The sequence below is a fragment of the Lagopus leucura genome, unplaced genomic scaffold (genome assembly GCF_019238085.1).
Source record: "Lagopus leucura isolate 7727_CA_CO unplaced genomic scaffold, USGS_WTPT01 Super-Scaffold_100001, whole genome shotgun sequence".
Lineage (NCBI taxonomy): Eukaryota > Metazoa > Chordata > Aves > Galliformes > Phasianidae > Lagopus > Lagopus leucura.
The window spans coordinates 10,647,290-10,671,285 of record NW_024962262.1 but is presented as its reverse complement, the minus strand read 5'-3'; the positions used below and the strand labels follow the sequence as shown (position 1 = coordinate 10,671,285).

Below are 23,996 nucleotides of genomic sequence, written 5' to 3'. Positions count from 1 at the left end.
GGTCCCTAAAAGGGAAAGGAAGAACTTCACAACAGGTTTCTCTTTATGACACAACAGTTATCATGCAAGTACTGCAAAACGAGCAGTGGAAGGATTTGCTGCACTCAGACCTCAACTCATGCATTCCACAGCGATCACCTTTGCACCATAGCAACTTCTTAAACATTGTGGAATTTGTATACATGCTCAAACTGTGCTGCAGCTAACATGTAAAAGTAGTGTTGGCTCCCAAAGACTGTGCATCTTGGCATTCATCTTGCTGACAGCAAGGCTTAGGTCCCTAGCATTAATTCTCAAGAAATAAAGATCAAATGATTCAGACACTAAGAAGGGATTTTAGCCAGAAAAAGATTGATTTTAAATGAAACATCCTTAAGTTTGCATGTTTTTGGAATCTGAATTTGGAATTTAAATTAAAACAGTCAGTTTGACAGATCTCACAGCATGCTGTAGAAGGCTGGAAGAGCCCATAGGAAGAAATCTACTCCAGTGGTAAGGGCATCACAGAAGACAAAACACTGTTACCTGTCAGCAAAGATGCTTCAAACCCCATTTCTTCTATGGCAGCTCTCAACTCCTCTCCATTCGTGTTTGCTGGATCATAATGTATGGTCCCAGTCTTGTCAGCTAAAGAAACTGCTACATGCTGCACACCTTGTCTCTGAGATATTGTTCCTTCTATGGACTGTACACAGGAATTGCAGGTCATGCCATCAATCCTAATAACAGCTGTGCACGTTGTGTCTTTCAGTGGCTCTCTGAAGAGATCACACACCAAAGCAGGAGATGGAGATGACTGGCTATTTGCTTCTGAACTATTAGGGAGGCAAACTTTAAAGTTCCCAGGTGGAAGGGATTCAATAGCTTGCTGCAAAGCAGGCAAGGTAATTAAATTTGGGCTATACTGTACAACAGCACATTTATGCTCCAAGGAGACTTCAATACTTTGTATGCCTGGAAGAGAGGATATATTTCCTTCAATGTTTCTGACACAAGATTTGCAGTGCATGCCTTCTATATGTACAGTCACCGTAGCTGTGCTGCTCTTGCTGGCAACCAGCGGATGCAAACCCTCACTCTCAAGAGATGCTGGTGTCTCCCTGGGGTCTGCACTCTGCAGGTTCCTGGCATCAAGCACACCAAGCTTCAAAGGTGCCGATTTACTCTTAATGGTGCAGTTGTACCCCAGGTTACTGATATGGCTCCTAAGTTCCTCAGGCTGAATGATGTAAGGATGGTAAGCAATAACTGCTTCCTGGTTACCGAGTGACACTTTGATTTTTGCCACACCGTGAAGCTTCTTCATCTTTCCTTCAATGCTGGTGACACAGGACTGGCACGTCATGCCTTCTATCCGAAGCTTTATTACTGCTTCTCTCGAGCACGGCAAATTTACAGACACTGGTGCCAACTTTTCTTCTGCTATGTTAGCATCAAAGCCCATATCCTCTATTTCTTGGCAAATCTGTTCAGCGCTTATTTCTGACTGCAGATATTTTACTAAAGCATTATTCAGTTCAAGGGAGACTTTAATACTCACAACACCCTTAACTTTGGAAATTCGTCCTTCTATCGACTGCACACAAGATTGGCAAGTCATTCCCACCACATTGACTGCAACAGTGCGTTCCTGGGAAGATGGTGAGGGCATGGCTTCAAAGCTCTCCTCGTAGCCCATGTTGTCAAAAGCAAAATTCTGTTTCATTTCAGGTTCCAGCGCGCAGCTAGGAGGAGAGTCAGCATTGGACAAAACCTAAAGAGCAAAATAAAAATAAAGTGTGTGCATCCTTACTGCTGTAAGCAGCAATATTCCATTTAAGTGTTTCTCAGCATTGATTTACACTTGGAATACGTTACCAGTTAGCTAAAGCAAAATGTTCTCAGCGGTCCCAACCCAATTTATCTATAACTGAAGCACTCTCACCATGCAGCCTGAGCTCTGCTCTTCCTTGCAGACTGCCACCTGCACAGAGGCTCACAAGAGGGACCACACTGAACATCCCTCCACAAACGTGAGCAGCTAGCTCAGTTCGCCCTACTCACTTCGAAAACAAAATAAAAGGTCCACAGAAAACAGATTCAGTAATTCCCTGAGAGCCTGAAACCGGGCAGGACCAGCTGCATGCTATCTGCAGAGCTGTACACACATGCACAAGGGTTTGGATTGTCTGCATCTACAGATTTCTGAAGTTTAAATCTACACACAAAGATTTAAAAAAAAAAAAAAAAAAAAAAAAAACCATACATGTATGCAGATGCTTCCACCATCTTTCAGTTTCATCCACCCCTTTTAGAGGTCCTAATAAAGAGGCACCTGATACTGAGCTACAGGAACCTACTGGTTTGATCCAATGCCAATCTTCAGGGCATGATAGCCATTACTGAAGTAGATTAGCCCAAAGTAGACTATGCATCAATCAGATTGTGATCTGCAATACTACAATTCTATGGTTCAGTGCACTCCATTCAATTGAAAAATGAAGCATTAGTGAAAATTACAAAGGCAACATATCTTACGGATGAAGTAATCAGAGCATAAGTCTGCCATCAAAGGACATTGCCTACATCAAGTCATGAGGAAGGCACAGAAGGGGAGGGACAAGCATTACAGCAGTGAAGGGACAGGAGGAGGAGTCACCAGATCAAGCTCAACAATATTAATCTCATTTCTGCCACGGAGAAGAAAACTGTCTCCTTCGTACAGCGCAGACGAGAATTACTTAGGCTGCTTATTAACACTAGGCTGCACCCAGTCCATTTGATGCAGTATTCAAAATCCATTAACTTGATTTTGTTTCATGCTTAGATAGCCTGTGAATAATGAATGTCTGGGTCATGACCAAAATGAAAAAATTAAAATTTGTCTTCTCTGTGCTGTATTTATTAGAACAGGAGGCCCTTATTTCCTAGGAAAAGCAACTGCTCACAAACAGACAGAAGCCATTGCTTCAGTTACATGCAACATTCCTCTGAATCTCACCTGCACGTGAAGGCAGAAATGGGCTTCCTGAAGTGCCCGTCACCTGTACTGAAAATCAGTTCCCTGAGTCTTTGCCATGAACAATTATGGAGGACTGTAAATAAACTGAAAGCAAATGAGTCTTCAATCTTGACTCCCGTTAGTTGTGCAAGCTTGGTTTACAGAACCACATCATGGTGAAGGCTGGCAGGGCCCTCTTGTACAGAGGGCCCACAGCTGGACCCATTACTTCAGGTGTGGCCTCACAAGAGCTGAGCAGAACAGAAGGCTCACATCTGTTAACCTGCAGGCAGTTCTTTGCCTAGTGCAGCCAACAATACCAGCAGCCTTCTTAGTGACAACAGCTGCTGGGTCACATTCAGCTTAGTGTCCATTAGGACTCCTGGTTTAATGCCACCAGTCCTGTAACAACCAGCACCCTGCTGCAAAACCACGCAACAGTACCTGGGCTCACTGCACACATGGCATAACCACACAGTGTGTCAGGGGCCATGCGAGTTTCACTGAGGCTGGCCCCAGAAGAGTGGATAATGAGAGGCCACAGCCACCACAGTGTCACAGGTGCTCAGAACAGCCCGGAGCTGCAGCAAACACCTTCAGCTCTGCAACACTACGGTGCAGCTCCTTGCTATCCTGGGGCAAGCCTACCTTCTGTGCCCAGCTCCGTCTGTCTTGTGACTATGCTGCAGGGATGCTGGGAAGAGTTAAATGGATTTTAGCCCCTATCCCCCTCATTTGGCCCCCTTACTCCCCCCTTACTCTTCCACATCAAGCAGTGCCTGGAATAGCACTTCCCTCTTTTTGCACTTCCTTCCCAGAAGTTGCTGAAATCCTCGACATAAATCATAGAATCATCAAGGTTGGGAAAGGCCTTCAAGATCATCTAGCCCAGCCATCACCTACCACCAGTACTCCCCCACTAAACTCAGTGCAACATCTAAACATTTCTTGAACATCTCCAGGAATAGTGACTAAACTGCCTCCCCTGAAGAAGGGCAGTCCTCGTCTTCAAAATTAAATATAAACAGTTTATGGTTCCCATTTAAGGGCACAAAAGGCATGCTTACTTCCTCTTATTTGTGCCTTCCCAGTTTAAGATAACAATATAATAGAATCACAGAATTACAGAGTGTCCCAAGCTGGAAGGAACGCGTATGGATCATGGAGTCCAACTCCTGGCTCCACACACGGCCCAACATTTGGGAAAAGGCCCATTTTTAAAGGAAACTCTCTCTCAAATACCATATTTCAAATGGTGCTCAAGCACTCACTTATTTTAATGTCTGCCCTGAGAAGCTTAGTTCAGAATTGTTCCTTGTCTTCTCCTGCCTCTCTCTCCACCCCCTTAGAACCCAGCAGAGACTTTGGCCATGGTGGGAAGCGCTTATCTTCACAAACACCCAGCAAAGCAGAAGGCCTAACGCACTACAGGAGCTCACTGTGTGCATTTACTTTGGCTCAGATGACAAAGGCTTTGGTGTTCTGCATTTTCTGATGAAACAGCATGAGAGCAGAGTGACATGACACAAGCATCCTTCTTGCCTGCTCCTGTCCACTATGCTTCTGGCAGCAACTTGTAGACAGAAAATAGGCAGTATCACAGCTTTTATGTCCTTTTTGTCCTCTGCCCCATGCTCACTAACCACTTCCATTTTTCTAGGTACCTAGAGACATAAAAGCAATTCAAATTCAATTTATAAGAAGACTGAAGGGCATTTTCTGCCATTCAATCTTTTGAAAAACATAAAAGCAACGACTGATCCTACTGTTTTAATGCACCGTTAGTCACAGAAACACCAGAACTTGACCATCACTTGACACTTTGCACAAAGAGCCATCACAATTTTTTCAAGAATAGGTGAAAACATATTGTTCGTCATTTAGCTAAAACTGGTGGTCTGAAGGAAAAAAAACAACCAACTCTGTAGCTCCCTGAGCATCTCCCTAACCAAGATCCCCCCGTGGCTCCTTCCCAGGGCTGGAGCTGCATTCCTAATCCAGACATCCATCTCCCTGTTGCTGCCACACTGCTTCTTTTTTCTCCAGATTGTACCACCTCACACCTCGCAAATCCTTGCCACAGATGGCCCTCCTGTGCCTTGGATACCAATTTTCATATCCTGAAATTAAAGAGCCAGGTTTCTCCTCACAACGCCAGGCTGTCAGCGGGCAGGGACACAGGGCTTGGCCTATTCAGCAAATTCCTTTCTGCCTCTCCCTGCCTGCTTGCCCACAAACACCAGGTCTCACTTAGCCTCTCACCTGGCATATCTGAAGGTTTTGAGCTGCCCTTCTCCCCACACATCCTCATGCTGAAATTGGCTCTTGTCCTCTCAACTTGAAGCACACAGCTGCCAAAGAAGAACGGCCTCATCTGTGCTGCTTTTTCACCTTTCCTGCTCTCCTCTTTCACAACCTGCTGATTCACAGCATTGGATTCAGGCAGGCAGTAGCACACTACTGGAAATCCATGTGCTTTTTAAATACTTCAGATGCTTTCCTACTTTGTTAGAGGTTGCCAGTGAACAACAAAATGAGGGCAGAACAGCCTCAGGAACATCAAAGGTCCACAGTCTTTAGTTTCATGCCTACAGAAGCATCATTTCTAGGTGGCAGGAGACAGAAATTCAGTTCCCATCTTTCTTAACAAATCTCAGCACAGCTTGCCCATCCATCTTGCTAGCACATTCTGTTTAACTGAATCAGGCCTTAAATGCTTGCTCTTCCTTTCCTCTTCCCCTTGTGAAGATGAACATGTCAGTAGTCACCTATGTTAGTATCTACTTCTAACATGGCTCTGTATTCACCAAATAATTCTTGAACACTAAAAGAGGGGAAAAAACACCCTCCCCAACTGGAAATTGTGAAACAATGAAAATATTATTTTAAAGTCACATGTTTCATTTGGAAGCAGGATTCTCTATTAGACAGAAGATGGAGAAATGTTTGTATACTTGTTTCTGAAATGATACCACATCCACACACTATATTTGATAAACTTTAGAGACCCAGAGGGTGCTTTTCAGTTGAAGTGAGCTACATAAATCAGACTTGGTTTAGTGGGAAAAAGAAAAACCTTCTTGCAAATCGATGGTTTCTAACACAGAATTAAAACAAAGCAAAACACTTTGCAATGCTCCTGGCTGTGATGGGAGCGACACAATATACTGCAATGAACTGAATATAGGAGAGGGATCTCTTGGCAGAATAAAGTAATGTCATGACTGTTTCACAGCAAGCATTTACAAAGTGAGAAGTAACTAGAGACAGACCAAGCCTTCAGTACAGCCAGCCTGTCTTTGTTGTTGTTTCCTTCCAGTCTGACTCTAATCACTTAAGCCATTCGAAGTATACATTGTTTCAAAACACACAATATTTGTTCTTAGAGTTTGCTCCCCTTAAACATACAATTAACCCAAATTATTGCAATTTGTAATATTAACTTTTAAAAAGCAAAATCTTTTTTTTTTTTTTTTAATAAGACTCTTAATGTTTTTATCAGCATTGATGTTCATGGAGAAGAGTTCTAGAAAGATCAATCTCTAAAGTATAACTCTGAATTAAAAACTAAATAAAACATTGCCACAGCTACATTTCCATGAAGTTTTGTTAATGCCTCCCCAGTAGTTATAAGTAAATGACATACCTAGAATTATGATGTTTTAATGTTTCTGCAATTTCTGTGATTCCAGAAAATAACCCAGCACAAGCACTCGAGCAACTCAAGCATTCAAGCAATCACAGTTCATAAGGAGAAGCACTCATTTGTTTCCCTACTAAGAACCACCACTCTATACTATTAGGTGGAGCCAAAAGAGAACGCTCATTAGCTAATGATATAGCCTACCTCATTACCATTTGCTTTCAAAGATTAATTTCAGAGACCTCACAGAGGCCTTGGCAGTGTACTACTTGTTAGAGGGCATGGAGTCACGCTGAGAATGGAAGCGATTCGCATACAGAAGATTTAGCACATCAATATACAATCCACATCCAGCACATTTAGCTTTAAATTCTCCATTTCCCCACCACCACACGCAGCAGCTCACCGACCTGCCTTCCAGTTGTACTGACTTCTGGCATTCCCATGGAGTTACGCTGCAAGACTTTCTCTTCTTTCTGCAACTTCCTGCTTGCTTCTAGTGGAGACCCCGCTTTGGACCCCTCACCAATAATCAGTAGTTCAGGCACATCGTGAGCTGCCTGCCGCTTTCGAACGGACACCAGGGTTATGTTTTTGTTGTTTAAAGTAGCGAGGCAGGACAGCTCCCTTCGCATTTTATTGTCCAATTTTCTCTCCATTATCTTTGCCGGCTTTAAAGATCTCAGCTCCAAAGGAAAGCTTTACAAGAGAAGCTATTCAGTGCCTTATCAGCAGTTCTTTTTTCAGCTACTTTTATGACGGCCTGGGGAGTTCTCATCAACATGCTCATTAGGCATGCATAATGAAATCCCAGATGTAACCTGTGATCTTTGTGTACACTGCTCACTGCACTCAGCTACCTCCCCTCACTGCCAGTTGCATTGCTTCCCACCAATTGGCATCCCTTGTGCTTACCAAACCGCATTCAGCGCTGCTAATCTTTGCGCACGGCATTGCGGCCAGCTCAGCCTTTCACAAGCTACTCAAACATGACCTGTGTGCAGCAAGCCGGTGCATAATTAACTCAGTCAGGCATACCCACAGTTCCTACAAAGGGCGATGGTGCTTTTCCCCTTCCTTTTTCTCCCAAGGATTTCTTGGGTTAAAGATGGTGCCCGCTCACATTTTAACCATGCCTGTGATTATATCGTTCAGTAAGATCCTTGGACTGAAGGTCTTTCATTCATTTGGAACAGTCCTTCATTTCAGAAAGGAGAGAAAGAAAAGACTGAGTAGAATACTTCTGCTTTTTAAATTGTACCTCCTTGCCACCATCAAGCTTAATTACTAAATAAATAAACAAACAAACAGAAAGCCACACCAGCAATTAGTGCCAGGAAGAAAAAAAAAAAGGGGGGGGGCTATTTCCTTGGGCAAACCCAGTTCCTCTCATCAGCTACAGGGACATCTAACTTAGCCACACACAACAGGTATCACTGGAAGCATCCACAGCCAAGCTAGGTATATTTTCCTGAGACTGCCTGCAGCAAATTGAGAACATTCACAGCACTATTCTAACATGATGAGTAGGACCTCAAGTTCCCTGAGCCTTCAGCAGAGCCATCCGTTTCTAAAGATGCCTCTAAACAGGTCCCTGAAGAATGGCCACGAAGGGAATTTATACACTATGGTCAATCTACCATCAATTCACACCCTCCCTGAATAAGCAGTGACCTCACTGCATGGGGAAGCCTTAAAATAATCCCCTTACATTTAATCAGAAGCTCTTGGATTTGGAAAACATCATCAAATTTACTCCCATGCAGAGATGAGCACACAAGATCAACATCTCAGGAAACCTGAGGGAACACACATGGTGCTCCAGCTGGCTGGCAGGACAGGTCAGATGCTTTCCACTTTTACCTTCACATCCCTCACCTCTCTGCCACAATTACTGATTGGAACCAAGATAAGGAAAGTCCAATTGTTGGATTTACATGAAAATATTTTGTTGCAGTGTCTTTATATACTAGACCTGTGTCTCCATGCTACAGATAGAAACGTAACTTGAAAATCAGTTTTTCTTCTTTCTAAAACAAATCAATTCTCTGATCCCAAATCAGAAATTCAGCTCTGAGTAATAATTCTACACCACAGAAATTTCAAGTTCCAGAATGTCTAAGGGAACAGAAATTCCAGTTTTCAAATGGCTGTCAGGTGAGTACTTGGTCCATTCACCTTCGATAGTATCATTATTATTATTCAAAACATCCCAAGCCCTACCTAGCTTGTTTCTACAAGTAACTGGTACTGATGAGATATCATGCAATGAAGCAAACTGTATAAACATGGTGTTGTTTGGTATTTTTTTCTCCTCCTTTCAGGTCCACCCCACCGAAGCTCAGCTTTGGCTGAAGGAATAGATATTTATTCAGTACCTTCTCCCCAGTTTCTCTCACCCATACTTCCCCCCCCACCCCCCCCCCCCCCAGATTCTGAGCAATTCTGAAGTAAAAATCTGTTTCTAGAAGCAGCAGTGTCAAGTTCTTACTGAGTGCCCCCACAGCCCTTTGGCTTCATCACAGTGCTGAATGCTGATGCAGAGGCTGAGACAAAGGATTGTGTTTTGAAAGTAGATAGAAGTTTTCTAGCACTCTTCATGTGAAAAGGCTATAAGATAAATTTCAACAAATCTAATGCAATAGGATGTCAAACACCCATTTAGGCAAGGACTCAAGCAGAGACAGAGAGTAGTGGAGAACGAAGTCTGCAGAGTTGAGTTACCAGCACCAGCCCTTGGATGAGCAACGCCATTCCCAAAGCAGAAACATCCAAGAATCTTGTAAAACAAACAAACATTTCAATTTACCTTAACAGAGGTCCTGCTTGATCCCAATCCCTCTACAGTTCTCTCGTGGGCCAGGAGGGAGGTTGGGAAGGCACTGCTGCCTGTCTCACCTTCCAACAGCAGCACACCCTGCTTCCAGGCTGGGTTTTGCACAGCCGGGCAGCTTTACCAGGAAGCATCATTCAGGTGTGGTAGTGTGGGATTTAGATGGCAGGTACAAAATACCTCTGCTGCTTTCACAGCTCTTTGCTAGTGCTGGGAGAGATGGTTTTGTTTATGTGAAAATGCAAAGCATCCAAAGATAACTAAATCCCTTTGCCTTAAAGCTTCAGGAGTTCATAAAAACATAAACTTCCCTCTTTATATAACCTGCTACTATCAGAGAACGCGTTAAGGACATAAAAACTACAGGTCTTCATGCAAATGCTGCTTCCTGTATGAATTCATCCTTAGCTTTATAGGATGATTAGTCCTGTGCCTAATCCCTCTGGCTCCTTGCAGTAGGAAAGCATCTTAAAGTATTCTTAACAGTGCCAGCAAGATGAGAAGCTTGGGTTCAAAGAAAGAATCAGTGGCCTGGAGGCAAGGGAGTCACATTGCCTTAATCTGCCCAACAGACAAGAGGAACCAGTTGGAACACCCTCACATCACGTCAGCACAGAGTGGACTTAAGCTTTTACACACCATGGAAATCACTATGAAATCACTATTCAAATGCAAAGTTCATAGTTTCTATACTTTCCTCTACAGATATCATTTCAAACCACAATAACAAAATGCACCCAAACAGTGACATTAGGTTCAAAACAAAACAACTTCACATCTGACTGTATTTTGGGTTCTTTTCCAACTGTCTCAGTGATGCAGTCAGCTAAAATTATTGAAAATTTCCCCTCATCCCAGCAGAGCTAGAATGACTTTGGTTTTGACTACAGGAATTGGAGCTTCCAGGAAAAGGAAAAGAAAATAAGTTACTGCAAAGCTTGTAGTAACACCAACAACAGTCACGTTCAGTCATACTAAGCAACAGCTGGAAGCTTGGTCACATTCCTGGTACTAAACGCATCCTTGAGTTTTCCAAACTAACTGCCAGACTTACTGTAGGAGAAAAAAAGACCCTTGTATCACCTCAGTGGGAACAAACTGGTCCGTTTTCTCCCTTTACCAGCATTTGCTTTCAGTTTTGTGCCATGAAATCAGATGGATGCCTCTGTGGGTACAACATTGTAAGCAAGTTGGCAGCCAGCAGATCCCCAAATCTTTCTGTAGCCTGAACGGTACACATAGCAGCAGACAAGGAAGCGTGATCACATGTAATAGCATTTCTTACGCTGTGAGAAATAAAATGAAGCCTTACAGGACACTGAAATTCAAGGAATCAAATCCATACCTGCCATGAATAAAATTGCTTAAGAGTTGACGACCTCATTTCAAATCAGTTCAGACTTTGGCTCCAGTTTTTCAGGTAGCAGCTTCAATCTTCTCTAAATATTTAGAAACAGTTTGTTTGCTCTAAACCAGCAGAAGTCAGCGGAGAATCTCTTCGGTAACAGGGCTCAGAAACGTAGACTCATTTTTTGATCCCATGGCTTCTTCACAATAGCAAACTGTGTGGACTTGGTACTCTGCCTGCTTTTAGCAGTGTTGATTTCAGTACAATAATTTCTGTTATCTGTATTTATACTGCAGGAATTTGTTTTTAAGAGCCTAGAAACTACCAAGCTGATCGTATTACCCCTGGAAAAGACACACCTTTGGGGGCAGAGTTTAAGTGCAAAGAACAATCACCATCTGCATAGGCTAATTCAAGTCCAGATCTGCAGTAACATTCATCCAGGTGCGTGGCAGAAACTGTCAGGCAGCACCACTTTGCAACCAGGATTTTCACTTCTTTCGAATGGAGAATCTCTGAACTTCCCATTAAGTAAATGGGAATACTGACTGCCTTTCGTTGTTTATAAAGTAAGCTGTTGTTTACCTTGTTGCAGGCAAACTAATAGTAGGCTCTAAGATGCCCTGCCAAACCTGCAATTAAATTTTTCCTTAAACAGATCGGGAATGTAAGTATACGTCTTCAGTGCCACCCAACTATTCATAAGCTATGAATCTGTCTCAGATGTAGAGCCCACGCTTTGGAATTACTATTAGTTCCCTTCCAGCATTTGCCTCGTCATTCTTGTGGTCATGTTTGATGGCCTCAGAGAGAGATTGCATTTAGATGAGTCACCTGACACTATGTAAATAACACAAAGCACATCATAGTGAAAGAAGGAAGGAAAGAGAGAAAGTTAAAGAAAAGGGAAAGAAATAAAGAAAGAAGGGAAAAGAAAGGAAGAATGTAACTTGGATTTAAACCTGTATTTCTGGTCCTACAGCCAGTGTTTAATCCCAAGTCAAACTGCTTGGCCTTTTTATAGGAGCTTATTTCATCCCATTGCATTTCTATTCAGCATAATCACCTTCACTTCAAGAGAAGGACAAACAGCATCTGGTGTTCGCATTATAAACACTATATATAAAATACAAATGCATTGCCTCTGTTAGGACAGCCTAGATATGTAAGGCAAATCCAAATTTACTTTCTCTTAACTATTGTTGCTGTCTGTCTTACGCTGGCAGCTGTTGAGAACTTCTTTGCAGGAAGAGAAGTATTTCCAGCAATTCCCAGCTGTAAGAAAGGTTGATACCATCTCATCCCAGCCCAGCACTCAGGCTCCTCACACATCCACACCTCCATAAAGAGTTCTAACAGCTTTCCCAGCGTTCCAGACAAAACTCAGCCTACTGAGTGGGCTTACTGCCTTTTCCATCACCTAGGAGTACTTTACTTCTTCCCCAATCCCTCTGGACTGGTTGCCACTACTGGGCAGAAAAACATGAAGGTGTTTAGTCCCTCCCCGTGCCTGTGAAGACTGACCCCAGGTGAGCCTGGACATGGCTGCAGAGTGACCCCAAGAGCACTCTGCGAGCCCAGAGCACAGTCACAGCACAGCCCTGCTGGCACAGGTGAGGGAAGCTCCCACACTCCAGCTCTGCTCTCAAAAAAGCTTTTCTTCCTGATTCTGAGGTCAGAAATGTGGCTGTGGCTGGTCCCCTTTGCCACGGCAGGCAAGTGAAGAAGGTAACCTCTGATGAGGACATCGTGGGTGCACAGGGTTAGGAACATAGCAGTTCCCAGTAGTCAGAGGTCCAAACTGTAGCCCACGAGTTGCTGTTTAGCTAACCTATTTACAGTACTTATGTACAAAAACCCTGTTAATTATTTGCTCTTCAGGGCCAGGAACAGCACTGCACTGTCCAGGTTTAATATTGGGCACGAACTTACTGTCAGCTCTCATGCAAGAACCACAGCAGAGAGCTTCCAGCTTTGTGTCAAGGAACAAAGCGTACTTCAGAGTGACCAGGAAAATACACACTGCTTTCCTGGATAGAGCAAAACCTATTCACTGCAGAGACTTCTTGAAACTGAGCAGAGAAAAAAACAAAACAAAAAGATTAACTTGCTGTTATTTTGTTTCTGATGGAATATCTGATAATGATTCCATACTACATCACGTAACAAATACAACAAACAGTGAGGAAAATTCAGGTGGAAATGTCAGAAATAAAGTGACACAGATGAATGTAAAACAACAAGGAAACTGCTGCTAATTTTAAGCAATCCCTTCAGCACAAAGATATGCTTCAAAAAACATCTAAAGGAAATAGCAACAGAAAGGGTTATAGAAATTTCCATCTGAAATACTGAACACCTGGACTGAAGAAAGCAGTTGCAATTCTGCAAATAATACATACAGCATCTCTCAGGTTGCTTTCTGTGGTGTACAAACTGGCTCATCAAAACTGAAATTGAGTGCAAAGGCACTTTGTTCATTTATTGCAGGAAGACCTGCCACTTAAGAGCAGTTCTGTGCTACAGAAAATGGATGTTTCTGCCACGGACATTTGTAAACAAAACTGATGCTTGGTGGAAGGAAAGGTGGTGACTCAGGGAGAACTGCCGACCTTCCAAGCTTTCTTCATCCCCACAGTGGAAGGTCAGAAGAGGTGGCAAGGCACAGTGCCCACATCTCTCACGTCTGGACTAGCCAGCCTCCTGCAGCAATAGTAACTCTCTTCTGTCCTGCTTTGCAGACAGATTCTGGCTTTTTTCTCTTTCCTGATCAGTGCCAACAAGCCAGGCATGACTACAGAATGCAAATCCTGCCCTGACCTGGATTCACAGGAAACAGTTTGGGTTCCTGTACGAATAGCACTGCCCCTTGCCTCCTGAAACTGGAAGGATGCGCACACAAATACAGCGCACAAACACATCCTGAACAAGTTAGCGCAGGCTTTTGTTTTTCAATCTGTGAATCCTTTTGGTCTGACACTAGGGGTGCCTATTTCTGGAAGAAAAACAGACTCAGCAAAGTTTTGCATTTTCCTGAGCAGTTTCGTAATGTTTTAAACAGGTGTTAGGGCACTACTGTGATAGAGAGGGTCTTTCACCATCTCTTTCACATTCTGACTAGGTGCATACAGCCATACAGACGTTAGGATCTGCATAAAGAAAAAGGAAAAGAAGGAGGAGTTCAGGTCTGCTATTACCGACTCAGAAATGGTGCGCATTGCCCTCAAGAACCACAAACTTCCAGCTGAAAAGCTGGGACTTGAAGTGAGTCTCCATGTTATTTTGCAAAGTTAGGAACATTACCAGGAGGGCTGCAACACCCCATTTCTGCACAATCCCATTTCTGCCCGTGCTCCCAAGTCTCTTGAACTCACTTCTTTCGTCTGCCCTGACGATGTCAGCCACCTCTCCTCCTGTGGACTGTTTAGGAGGACTGACAGAGTCCATGGGAAGTTACAATTTCAGCAGTGGAACTGATTCATTTTCCTATGTACCCGTTGTCCAACAGGAACAACTCATGTAAAATAATCTCCTGTTAATAAAAAACCACGCATTCCACTCAGGTAAGCTGTCTGTGATGAGATAAACACACATTATAGGAACTCTGGCAAAAATTCTGTGTAGATCCAACCTACTTAATACTGAATTGCTTTGCCATAGTACATTGCTTCTGCTAAATAAATAAATAAATGAAAGCCAGGTTTTGCTCACAGATACATAATGCAAATATTCATGTGTGCTGGAACATTAGGCTAAGAAGTAAAGCTGACAGTTACAAATATATACATCTAGAATTGCTTGGATTTAACACACAGTATAACACACCAGCAAAAACAATCCCCTAGTGTTTTGTCCTAGATACGTGTTGCAATTTATTTCTAATACTTGTTTTTTGCTTCACAAATCTTTAGAATACATCTGGTCCAGTTTTATTTCTGCCTCCTGCTACTATGCAAACAAGAACAAATGTAGTAAAACATGTAACAGCCTAACACAAGAAACGTGAAAAAGGGAGAAACTTACTGTGTACATGAATGATCTAAGATTCCTCCTGCTAAAAATGGTCCCAGGCATTTTGCCAGCTAAGGCAGTTGCCATGCATGAGAAACTCAGTACTACACAGTGTGTGTTCCAGAAAGAAAGCAGCCAACTGTATAAGAGAGCATAAAGGACCACATGACTGTCATACGAATATCCTCACACAGTATTAATCCAGTTTCTTTGTGTTTGTTATTTGGCAGTAGTCCTATTTTACCAACTTTCTTGTATGTGGAGCCCTAAGTAAGAATGAGGCTTAGAAAAATGTATTTAAAAACTGTCCCAAATGCCTTGCACACTTGAGGAGAACATTGTGAGTGGATTCTGTCATTTGTTTTCAATACTGCTTACTTGTTTGCATAGATCTTCCTTCAGAGTGAGGACTTCATAAGAAAAGCAATTAAAGGGGGACAAAAGTGCTTGCAGAGGCAGCAAAAGATGAAAAACTTGGCACATCTCTGTGAGGGTGAGAACAAAGCCAACTTCATGACATGGCTCATTTAATTTCTTTGGCACGTTGGCCACACGAATTTCTCCGGTCAGGACTTTTAAGAGCATTCTCAGCGATGCAGTAGGAACATTGCAGAGAGCTCAGCACTGCTTTGCTGATGTTACTGGCAATATCTTACAAGCACGCACACAGTATCTTCTGATACACATGCACGAGAGTTGTGAAGTGATGACATTCCAGTTAGGCCGTGCTGGACAATCACACATTAAAGGTACCCTCCGCAGTACATAGGGCTGCTGTACAATCAATGAATGTACAGATGTTATAGTTATGAGGTATACCAGAGAGCTTGGCTACGTAGTTATTACAGCAAAGCAGAAAAGAAAGGACTCTTACCTGTATCCTGGGCTCACTCATGAAACTCCAGTGGAGCGGATCTCAGAAAAGATCCTTCCCCCCTGGCAGTCAGCTCTTAAATGGGTCTAGGAGAGGTGGATCCAGGCTCCATCTCTTCCAGTAGCACAGGTGAATTGCCTTCACTTGTGCTCCCATGGCTGACTCATTGCTAGCCTTAGGTGATCAATCAGAGGTTCAGGTCGTGATTCAGCAGTTCCCATACAGCTGTCAACAACAGTTTTCACACTGTTCACATCAAAGGCAGAATATGCTATGACTAAAAAAAACCAAACTAACAAAACCACTTTGAATGTATTAATACATCTTTTTTAAATTACTACTGAACAGACTACAGAAAAAAACAAAACTAAGATGGTCAACAGGCTGGAGAGACTCTCCTGTGAGTAGAGGCTGAGAGAGCTGAGGCTGCTCAGCTGGAGGAAGCTCTGAAGGATCTCATTAATGTCTGTAAATCCCTGAGGGAAGGTGCCAAGAGGTCAGAGCCCTGTGAACAACAGAACAGAACAACAGAAGCACTTCTGTGCTGTGTGCATGATGGAGTACTGGCACAGGAAACAAAGCATTCCAAAAGCTTATAAAATACAGAGGAAGAACTGCAAAAGAAACAGAGGTACTACTGCGTTGTCAAGCAGAACATCTTCCAGCTGCAAGTACAAATCTGATGTAGTTGTGCCAGGGCTGGAAGAGATTTCAAAATTGTTACTTGAATTTTACAGTTTGTGCCTGTAGCAACTTAGTTTCATAGAATCATAGAATAGCCTGGGTTGAAAAGGACCACAATGATCATCTAGTTTCAACCTCCCTACTATGTACAGGGTCAATATCCATTAGCTTTCCTGCTGCCAGCACTTTGCAAGTTGGTTTTTGTCAGTGTATATTTTCTCTCCACTCCACAAAGATTGTAGCTTGAGAAGTGATTGACAAAAGACCATAATTTCTGTGATTCTTTTATTATTCTCATTAGCCAGAGAGAACCAAGAGGAAGCTCCAAAGAAAGGATTTAGATGCCTGTATCAGGACTTCAGCAGTTTCTATGAAGAAAAGCACATCTGAACCGGGGAAGTAGTGGTTACAAGGAGATTCCAGGCAGAAACAACGCAGCTGTTCTTCATAGCCCTTTGCACCTAGTCTATGTCTTTTAAAGAACTGTTTCTCTGCTTAGCATTGATAAGGATCTGGAAAAGTTGTATCAGAATATCTTTTCAAAGAAGAAATTCAACCCAAGATTCATAGGTTCTGAGGGAGTAGCCATTAGCTCCTTTTCAAGTCAGTGATGCACAGATCTCATCAGCTAAAATAGACCAGACTTGTTCCCTAGAAAAGCTGTGCCTCTTCTCTGCACCCAGACAGTCAGCTTGATGACAAAAGAGAGGTGTCTTCAGCTAAGAGACATCAACCTAGCACAGATCCCTTCTGCAAACATCTCATGTGCTTCTCAGGCAATTGGTCTGCTGGGGAAGCAGACCAGTTCTTCTGCTAGAACAGAGGGAGAAGAAATAGTGCCAGTTGCACACAACTTAGGAAAACAGCTGGATCGGAAATTAAACGCTAGATTACATGTGCTGGACTTCCCAACAGAACTGTTCCAATGTAACTGCTCACCTAATGGCAGACATGCTGTCATAAAAGTTACTGTCAGTTGTACTTGAGACAGGGATGAATACTTAAACAAAAACTTCAGTAACGATTAATAGAATGCTAACTTCCACAGCTTGACACAGTTCCATTCTCATTCCCCATCTGAAAAAGAACCACAGAATTGTAGGGGTTTGAAGGGACCTCAGAGATCATTGAATCCAGGCTCCCTATAGCAAGCTGCACAGGTAGGCATCCAGGTTGGTCTGGAATATCTTCACAGAAGGAGACTCCACAACCTCTCTGAGCAGCCTGTTCCAGAGCTCTGCCACCCTCAATATAAAAAGTTCTTCCACATGTTTTTATGTTACTTCCTATGTTCAGGTTTTAGGCAACTGCTCTGTGCCCTATCACTATACACCACTAAGAAGAGCCTGGCCTCATCCATTTGCCAGTCCGCAGTCATTACTCTCCAATTTCCTCCTGCTCTCAGTACAGGAGAGACTTCATCCCTCTGTTTTGGGTTTAGCAATGGCCAAACTAAGGCACCCAACACCATCTTCTGCTAAGGCCAGGGGAAACATTCTCAAGCATCCTACCAGCCTCACGACTTACGGACTCACCAAGGGCTATGATATGAAAAAGACTGCTCTGGCCTCAATCGTGCTGAGAGATCACAAGTCAGTGCATGATTTCCCCAGAAGAGGAAAATCATTCCCTCAAAATAAAGGAAAAAAAATAAAAGCACGAGCAGACCACACACGCAGCCACACACCTGCTCACAAAACGCCCAACCCTACCCCGCTCCCTCAGATGGGGCCACTCCCACTCCTTGTTCCCGCCCATTCTTGTTCCCGCTCATTCCTATCCCCGCCGTCCATCTCCGTCGAGAGCCAATGAGAGAGAGGCAATGCCTGGTTGGTCCCGCCCCCAAGCGGAGGGCGCTTCCGGCGGAAGGAGGGGCGGCGGCGCGCAAGATGGTGGCGGGTGGGCTGTGCATCTGCGGGCTGTTCAGGTACGGGGCGGACAGGTGGGGGCGGCTCCGCGCTCCACGGTCCTGCCGAGCCCGAGGAGGGAAGGGGAAACTGCCGGCCCAGCTCTGCCGTGACCGGCTGCGGAGCTTCGGAAGGCAGAGCTGGGCTGAAGGAGGGCCCTGAACATCTGTTGAGGATTCTCTGTGCGCCCTGTGCTGTGCCACGCTGCTGCGGGCGCGCGGCCTTTGGAGTATATGTGACACGTTGAAGTAGAGCGGGTGATATTTATGTAGTGTAATAACGCAAACATAAATAATGTCAATAAACCATCGCTGACATCTGTAAAAAAAATTGCTGAACAACGTAGAATAGTGGTTTTTGAATGTAATTATTGAAATGGAGCAGTGATGCTGATAATTTCAGCGGTTAGAAGAACTCAAGAAGTTGTCTGGCACCCTCTGGCTCTACCCTTACACCTTTCTGTATGGATTTCACACGGAGTGTTTCCTTTAATCAGCTTTATATTTTACAATTTCCACCTTGTTTCAGATTCCTGTGCTCGTTGTTAATCCCTGCATTGTTTCTAAGTGGAGTTCTGTGCACCTGCTTGGCCGTCCTGCTGTGTGGAATAAGGCTCTGGATACAAGGAAGGAGAAAGCAGCAGAACCTGGCAGGAAGGGATGGGAGGCAGCCACTGCTGGTTGCGTTTTTTCATCCCTATTGCAACGCAGGTGGTGGAGGAGAGAGAGTCTTGTGGTGTGCCATAAGAACGCTCCAGAAAAAGTAAGCACATCTGTTTATCAGGTGATACCATATTTTGCTCTGTTTCTCATGATACCATTTATGCAAATTATGACATTTTGCACATTTGAATAGTTATCATTGCTATACGGGTCCTACATTTCACCTTTCTTCTTCAGCCCTTTACCCACGTTTTGTTCCATCCTCTGTCTCCTTCATAGCTATGGCACCTGTCAGTTCTTTCCTCCTTGGCAGAATCTATCCTTCTCCATCAGTTTTGCAGCACTCATAGGGAGCTTTTAGGGTCATAACTTGTGTGTAGGTAACTGATGATCTAGTCTCAGTAATGGCCTCTTAGTGCAGGAGACTGAGTTAATACATAAAGTGATTCAGCATTGGCACGTCCACTGGCTTGCACAGTCTTTTGCATTTCACTCATGCTGTACACTGGATGGACATTCTAGTATGCTGCAAGGTGTTTCTAAACCTGTTGATTAATACTGAGATCCTTTCTTTAAAAAAAGATTCCTGGTCCCCAGCTTTTACTTAAAAAAAAAAAAAAAAGTGTAAGGGAAAGAATTCATATCATCAATTTAGTTACATGTAAGTTGTTCCAGAGGTAGGCCAGACATTTGATTTAGAACATACGTTTTGGTAAATTTTGAGTGGATAATATTTGAGTTTTGTGTTAGAAAATTTGATGAGAAGAATGAGCGAAATTCTCTTCTCTTCCAGGTACAGGAATGTAATGTGTGTTGTTTACACTGGTGATAGAGATGCCACTGAAGAAGACATAGTAGAAGGTGCTTTCAGAAGATTCAACATTAAATTGACTCATCCTGTGAAGTTTGTATTTCTGGAAAAACGCTATCTTGTGGAAGCTTCTCTTTATCCTCGCTTCACTTTGCTGGGACAAAGTTTAGGCTCCGTGTTTCTCGGTTGGGAAGCTCTTCTCAAGTGTGTTCCAGATATTTACATTGACTCGATGGGTTATGCTTTTACTCTCCCCCTCTTTAAATATTTAGGAGGTTGTCGTGTTGGATGCTATGTCCATTATCCCACCATCAGCACCGATATGCTTTCTGTAGTTAGGAATCAGGATACCAGGTTTAACAATGCGGCTTTCATTACAAACAATCCTCTCTTCAGCAAACTGAAACTTGTCTACTACTACTTGTTTGCCTTCATGTACGGATCGGTGGGTTACTGCAGCGACGTGGTTATGGTCAATTCTTCCTGGACACTAAATCACATTCTTTCCCTCTGGAGAACTGGGGCTTGCACTAGCATTGTGTATCCACCATGTGATGTTCAGTCCTTCCTGGATATCCCACTGGAAGAGGAAAAGAACAGTGCTGAATATTCTATTGTTTCTGTCAGCCAATTCAGGCCTGAAAAAGATCACCCTTTGCAAATCCGAGCCTTTGCTAAGTTGCTGAAAGAGAAGAGACTGAGGCAGCAGCTCTCATTGAAGCTTATTTTAATTGGAGGCTGTCGGAACCAGCAAGATGAAGACCGTGTGAATAACCTTAAATGTCTTTGTGAAGAGCTTGGAGTTAGTAACAGTGTGATGTTCAGAATAAACATTCCCTTTGAGGAGTTAAAGAAACACCTGGCCGAGGCCACCATTGGCCTGCATACAATGTGGAATGAGCACTTTGGCATCGGTCAGTATCCCTCTTCAGCTTTCAGCTGCTTGTCTCAGTGTTCAGAACGCAGATGAGGAGGGCTTCAGTTTGTGTTTGAACCTAAGAGGTCTGCATGCCAAGCAGGTGACCAAGTGCTGTTGTTGGCAATGGTGATCTAACAGGTAGAACCTTCACGACCAGTTCAGATGTCAGTTCACTAGGTGCTACTGTAGTGCAAGCTGGATTGTTGTAAACATCGCAGACTGCATTATGGGCATCCTCTAGTCACTTAGACAGCAAATGCCATCTGTTTAGGATGTCCTGCCTGACATTCAGCTGTTAATCTGCAAGCACAAAGTCCCTGCAGCTGAAGGCCTGTGTTACATGTGTCAGACTTACACAGATGCCTTCTGTTCCCTGCATAGCCTATGCTGAAGCAACTTAGTGCTCTCTTGGCTCCACTGACTGCAAGGGGAGTTTAGACACTTAGACCTAGCTCACATGCAGAGAGATTTTGAATGTTCCATCTGCTTAACTGCTATCTGAAATGCCTAATATGTGTCAGAGGGCTCTAGCTGCTGTTTTGGAGGTGAGTTTCTCGGAGTTTCTCAGAGATAAAATATATATTTTATATATATATATATATAGGCCATCTCACTTCATTAGATGCCTGTGCTAACATCAGTCCTAAAATCAGTCATTGTGGTGTGAAGCTGAATTTCAAAGAGGGGCTGAGACATGGTTTGCAGTGTGCTGCCATGCAGAATTAAGGTATCGGGCACAGTGTATTGGGATTAGTTGGGTCTTCCTGTCTTCCCTGAAAGGGAATGTAAGATTGCCTGCACCGTACAGCTACAATATGGTAAGGTTGGAGGCAAACAGGGTTACTGAGCTTGGCTATGAAGTGACCAAGCTGAAGTTAATGTCATCAGACTTTATTAGGATCAGAGCTTGTGAGAGCATTTAATCTGTATTTTTCACACTTATCTAGAAACTCCAGTCTATATTAATTTATAATTCCAGGTGAATTTTATTACGGATTTAAATTTCCAGTGAACTATTGAAAACCAAAGCATGCAATGTACACATTCATGTCATGTTTTCTGTCTTTTACAGGAGTGGTTGAATGCATGGCAGCTGGCACAGTTATCCTGGCTCACAATTCTGGTGGCCCCAAACTGGATATTGTGGTTCCCTATGAAGGACGTATTACAGGCTTCCTAGCAGAGAACGAGGACAGTTACGCCGAGACAATGGCTCACATCTTTTCCATGTCTCCTGAAGAAAGGTTAGAGATCAGAGAAAGTGCTCGCCAGTCTGTGTGCAGGTTTTCTGACCAGCGTTTTGAAGAGACATTCCTCTTATCTGTGGAGCCCTTATTTAAATGAATGCGAACAAAAATGCATAGGAATAAAACTTGTTGTGTTGGACCCCGTGTCACCTGTAAATACGTGTAATTTATGGTCCCTTGCTCCTATTCAATAAAGAGATCTTTCTTTTTTCTGTTGGTATATGTTTTATGTAATAGAGAGAGTTTACTGGGAAATAAATACTCTCTTGTATTTCTGATGAAAATTCTATATTCTTAATGTGCAGAATCCTTCCTAGAACACTGTTTCATGTTTTTACAGATAGGTGCATATATATGTATATGTGTTTCTTCCATTGGTAAAGTTAAGTACTCCAACAACGTGAGAAGAAAAATGTAGTTACGTTTAATGAAGAAAAATGTAAGCAGCTGTTTCTCATATAGTCTTGGTGATTTCATTACCTATAGCAGTTCCTCTAATACAATTTGCTAGCTTGCTTTTTTAGTGTCATAATTGTCAGTCCTCACATTAGCTCTTTCCTTGTGTCCTTTACAGTATGGCATAGTATTTCTCGTGTTCTATCCTACTGAAAGATTTTCTGTTCCTAGGAAATAGGAGGGCCTAAATTAGAGACCATAATTAGATAGCACACAAATACAAACCTCACAACTCTAAGAGTGCTTATGACACTGAGAACTAAGTGAGCAAAAAGTTAAAATACGAAGCATCCGTTTTCATATCCAAACTGGAGAAACACTGTGGGTTTTTTTGAGCCATCACAACAGTATTTTAGGTTGTGCTGAGAACTACAAGAAAAGTGCAACAAGCTACTGAAATCAGACTTTAGAACACGATTTTTTCCTCTATTTAAACTTCACCTGTGTTGATGACATTTTGTATGTGAAAAAAATATGGTTGGAAAAACGCATGTTTAATCACTGGAAATTAATTAATTCACTGGAACCCTGTCCTAAGTTTTATTAGGAACTGGGGAATGCACACGTGGCACAGTAAGACCTCTTACTGCTGCTGTATAAGTTGAGTTGGAGGTGCAGTCAGTGCAGTATAAATGAAACTACATGAAATACTAAGGTGCACTGATGGTACTGAGGGGTTGTGAAAAGCTGGAAAAGCTTCTTAAAATGGGAGGTTGATCGATCTATGAAAATAAAATACGCTGACTGGGAGACCTTCTGACATGATATAAAAATGGCTGCAGACTATGCAGTCAGAAGTTGCCCAGGCAAGTGTCAGAGATGTCCCAGGTAGTTTACATTAATCAAGGAAAGTGCATCACATACACAATTCTGGATTGGAGTTTTTCAACATGTAGTAATCCCAAAAGTAGCCTGTTATTTTTTTTTCCTTTAAAAAATGTCAAGAAATATCTTAATTGTTTAATGCTATTGGAAAGCAATTGATTTACCTGGAATTTATTGACAGCTACCTGTTCTTTTTTATTATTATTTTACTGATGTAGTTCACATTTCCAGGAAAATTGTGTTTTGAATCAGTAATCATTCTTGGGCATCACGTAGCTGTTGCTTGCTTTTTCCATTATTTGCATCTAAAGTAAGTGACCCGCAGTTACTTTCTAACTCATCATTACATTTCTCAAGTAGCTTGCTAGGTAAGCTTGTGCTTTCTTCATGAGCTTGATCTTTATGTATTGAAAGCACAGAAGACTCTGTGCATCTCTCTGCTGAAGACGTTACTGCTTTTTCCAAAGCTGCTTCCAGCTCATGTCTCAGCTCATCTCCAGAGTCTGCAAAATTTCTGTAAATTAAGCAAGAAATTTGTATTCGTTAAGTGTATGTTGTTACAAGTGTTCATAGTTTCAGTGCCTTGGAGACTTTTTACAATGCTTTGTAAAGAATATACAAGCTACATAGAAAACGTAAGTTGTGTCTTTACCTCTTTTTGTGAGATCTTTTGCTATCTAAATGGGAACCAGCCATGTTAATACTTAGGCCTAACGTTTTTAACATCAGCGTTAGCACTTGAAAATAAATTACAGAGTTGAAAGGTACATTAGCAGACTGTAAAACAAGTTTTCTT

The 23,996-nt window shown here is 42.8% G+C and overlaps 3 protein-coding genes across 8 annotated transcripts in view; 1 reads left to right on the top strand and 2 right to left on the bottom strand.

Moving 5' to 3' along the window:
* The window catches only part of ATP7B (ATPase copper transporting beta), a 34,142-nt gene extending 23,124 nt beyond the window's left edge, over positions 1-11,018 (bottom strand). The window contains exons 1-2 of one of the 2 annotated variants that reach the window (XM_042867441.1): positions 10,802-11,018; positions 526-1,753 (exon numbers count right to left, since the gene is read on the bottom strand). In XM_042867441.1, coding sequence (XP_042723375.1) covers positions 526-1,753; positions 10,802-10,840 — 1,267 coding nt within the window. In that variant the 5' untranslated portion in view covers positions 10,841-11,018. Of the gene's footprint in view, positions 1-525; positions 1,754-7,033; positions 7,475-10,801 lie in introns of those variants that run through there. The other variant, XM_042867440.1, reaches the window with a different exon arrangement.
* A 7,222-nt stretch (positions 11,019-18,240) lies between these two features.
* ALG11 (ALG11 alpha-1,2-mannosyltransferase) lies at positions 18,241-22,139 on the top strand. Its single transcript, XM_042868138.1, has 4 exons — positions 18,241-18,300; positions 18,809-19,042; positions 19,736-20,667; positions 21,745-22,139. The coding sequence occupies exons 1-4, from the start codon at positions 18,263-18,265 to the stop codon at positions 22,014-22,016; spliced, it is 1,476 nt and encodes a 491-aa protein (XP_042724072.1). The 5' UTR covers positions 18,241-18,262; the 3' UTR covers positions 22,017-22,139.
* Positions 21,635-23,996, bottom strand: part of LOC122178151 (serine/threonine-protein kinase Nek5-like) — a 25,745-nt gene continuing 23,383 nt past the window's right edge. For all 5 annotated transcript variants that reach the window (XM_042868132.1, XM_042868134.1, XM_042868133.1 and 2 more), the window contains one exon: positions 21,635-23,714. In XM_042868132.1, coding sequence (XP_042724066.1) covers positions 23,456-23,714 — 259 coding nt within the window. In that variant the 3' untranslated portion in view covers positions 21,635-23,455. The remainder of the gene's footprint in view (positions 23,715-23,996) is intronic.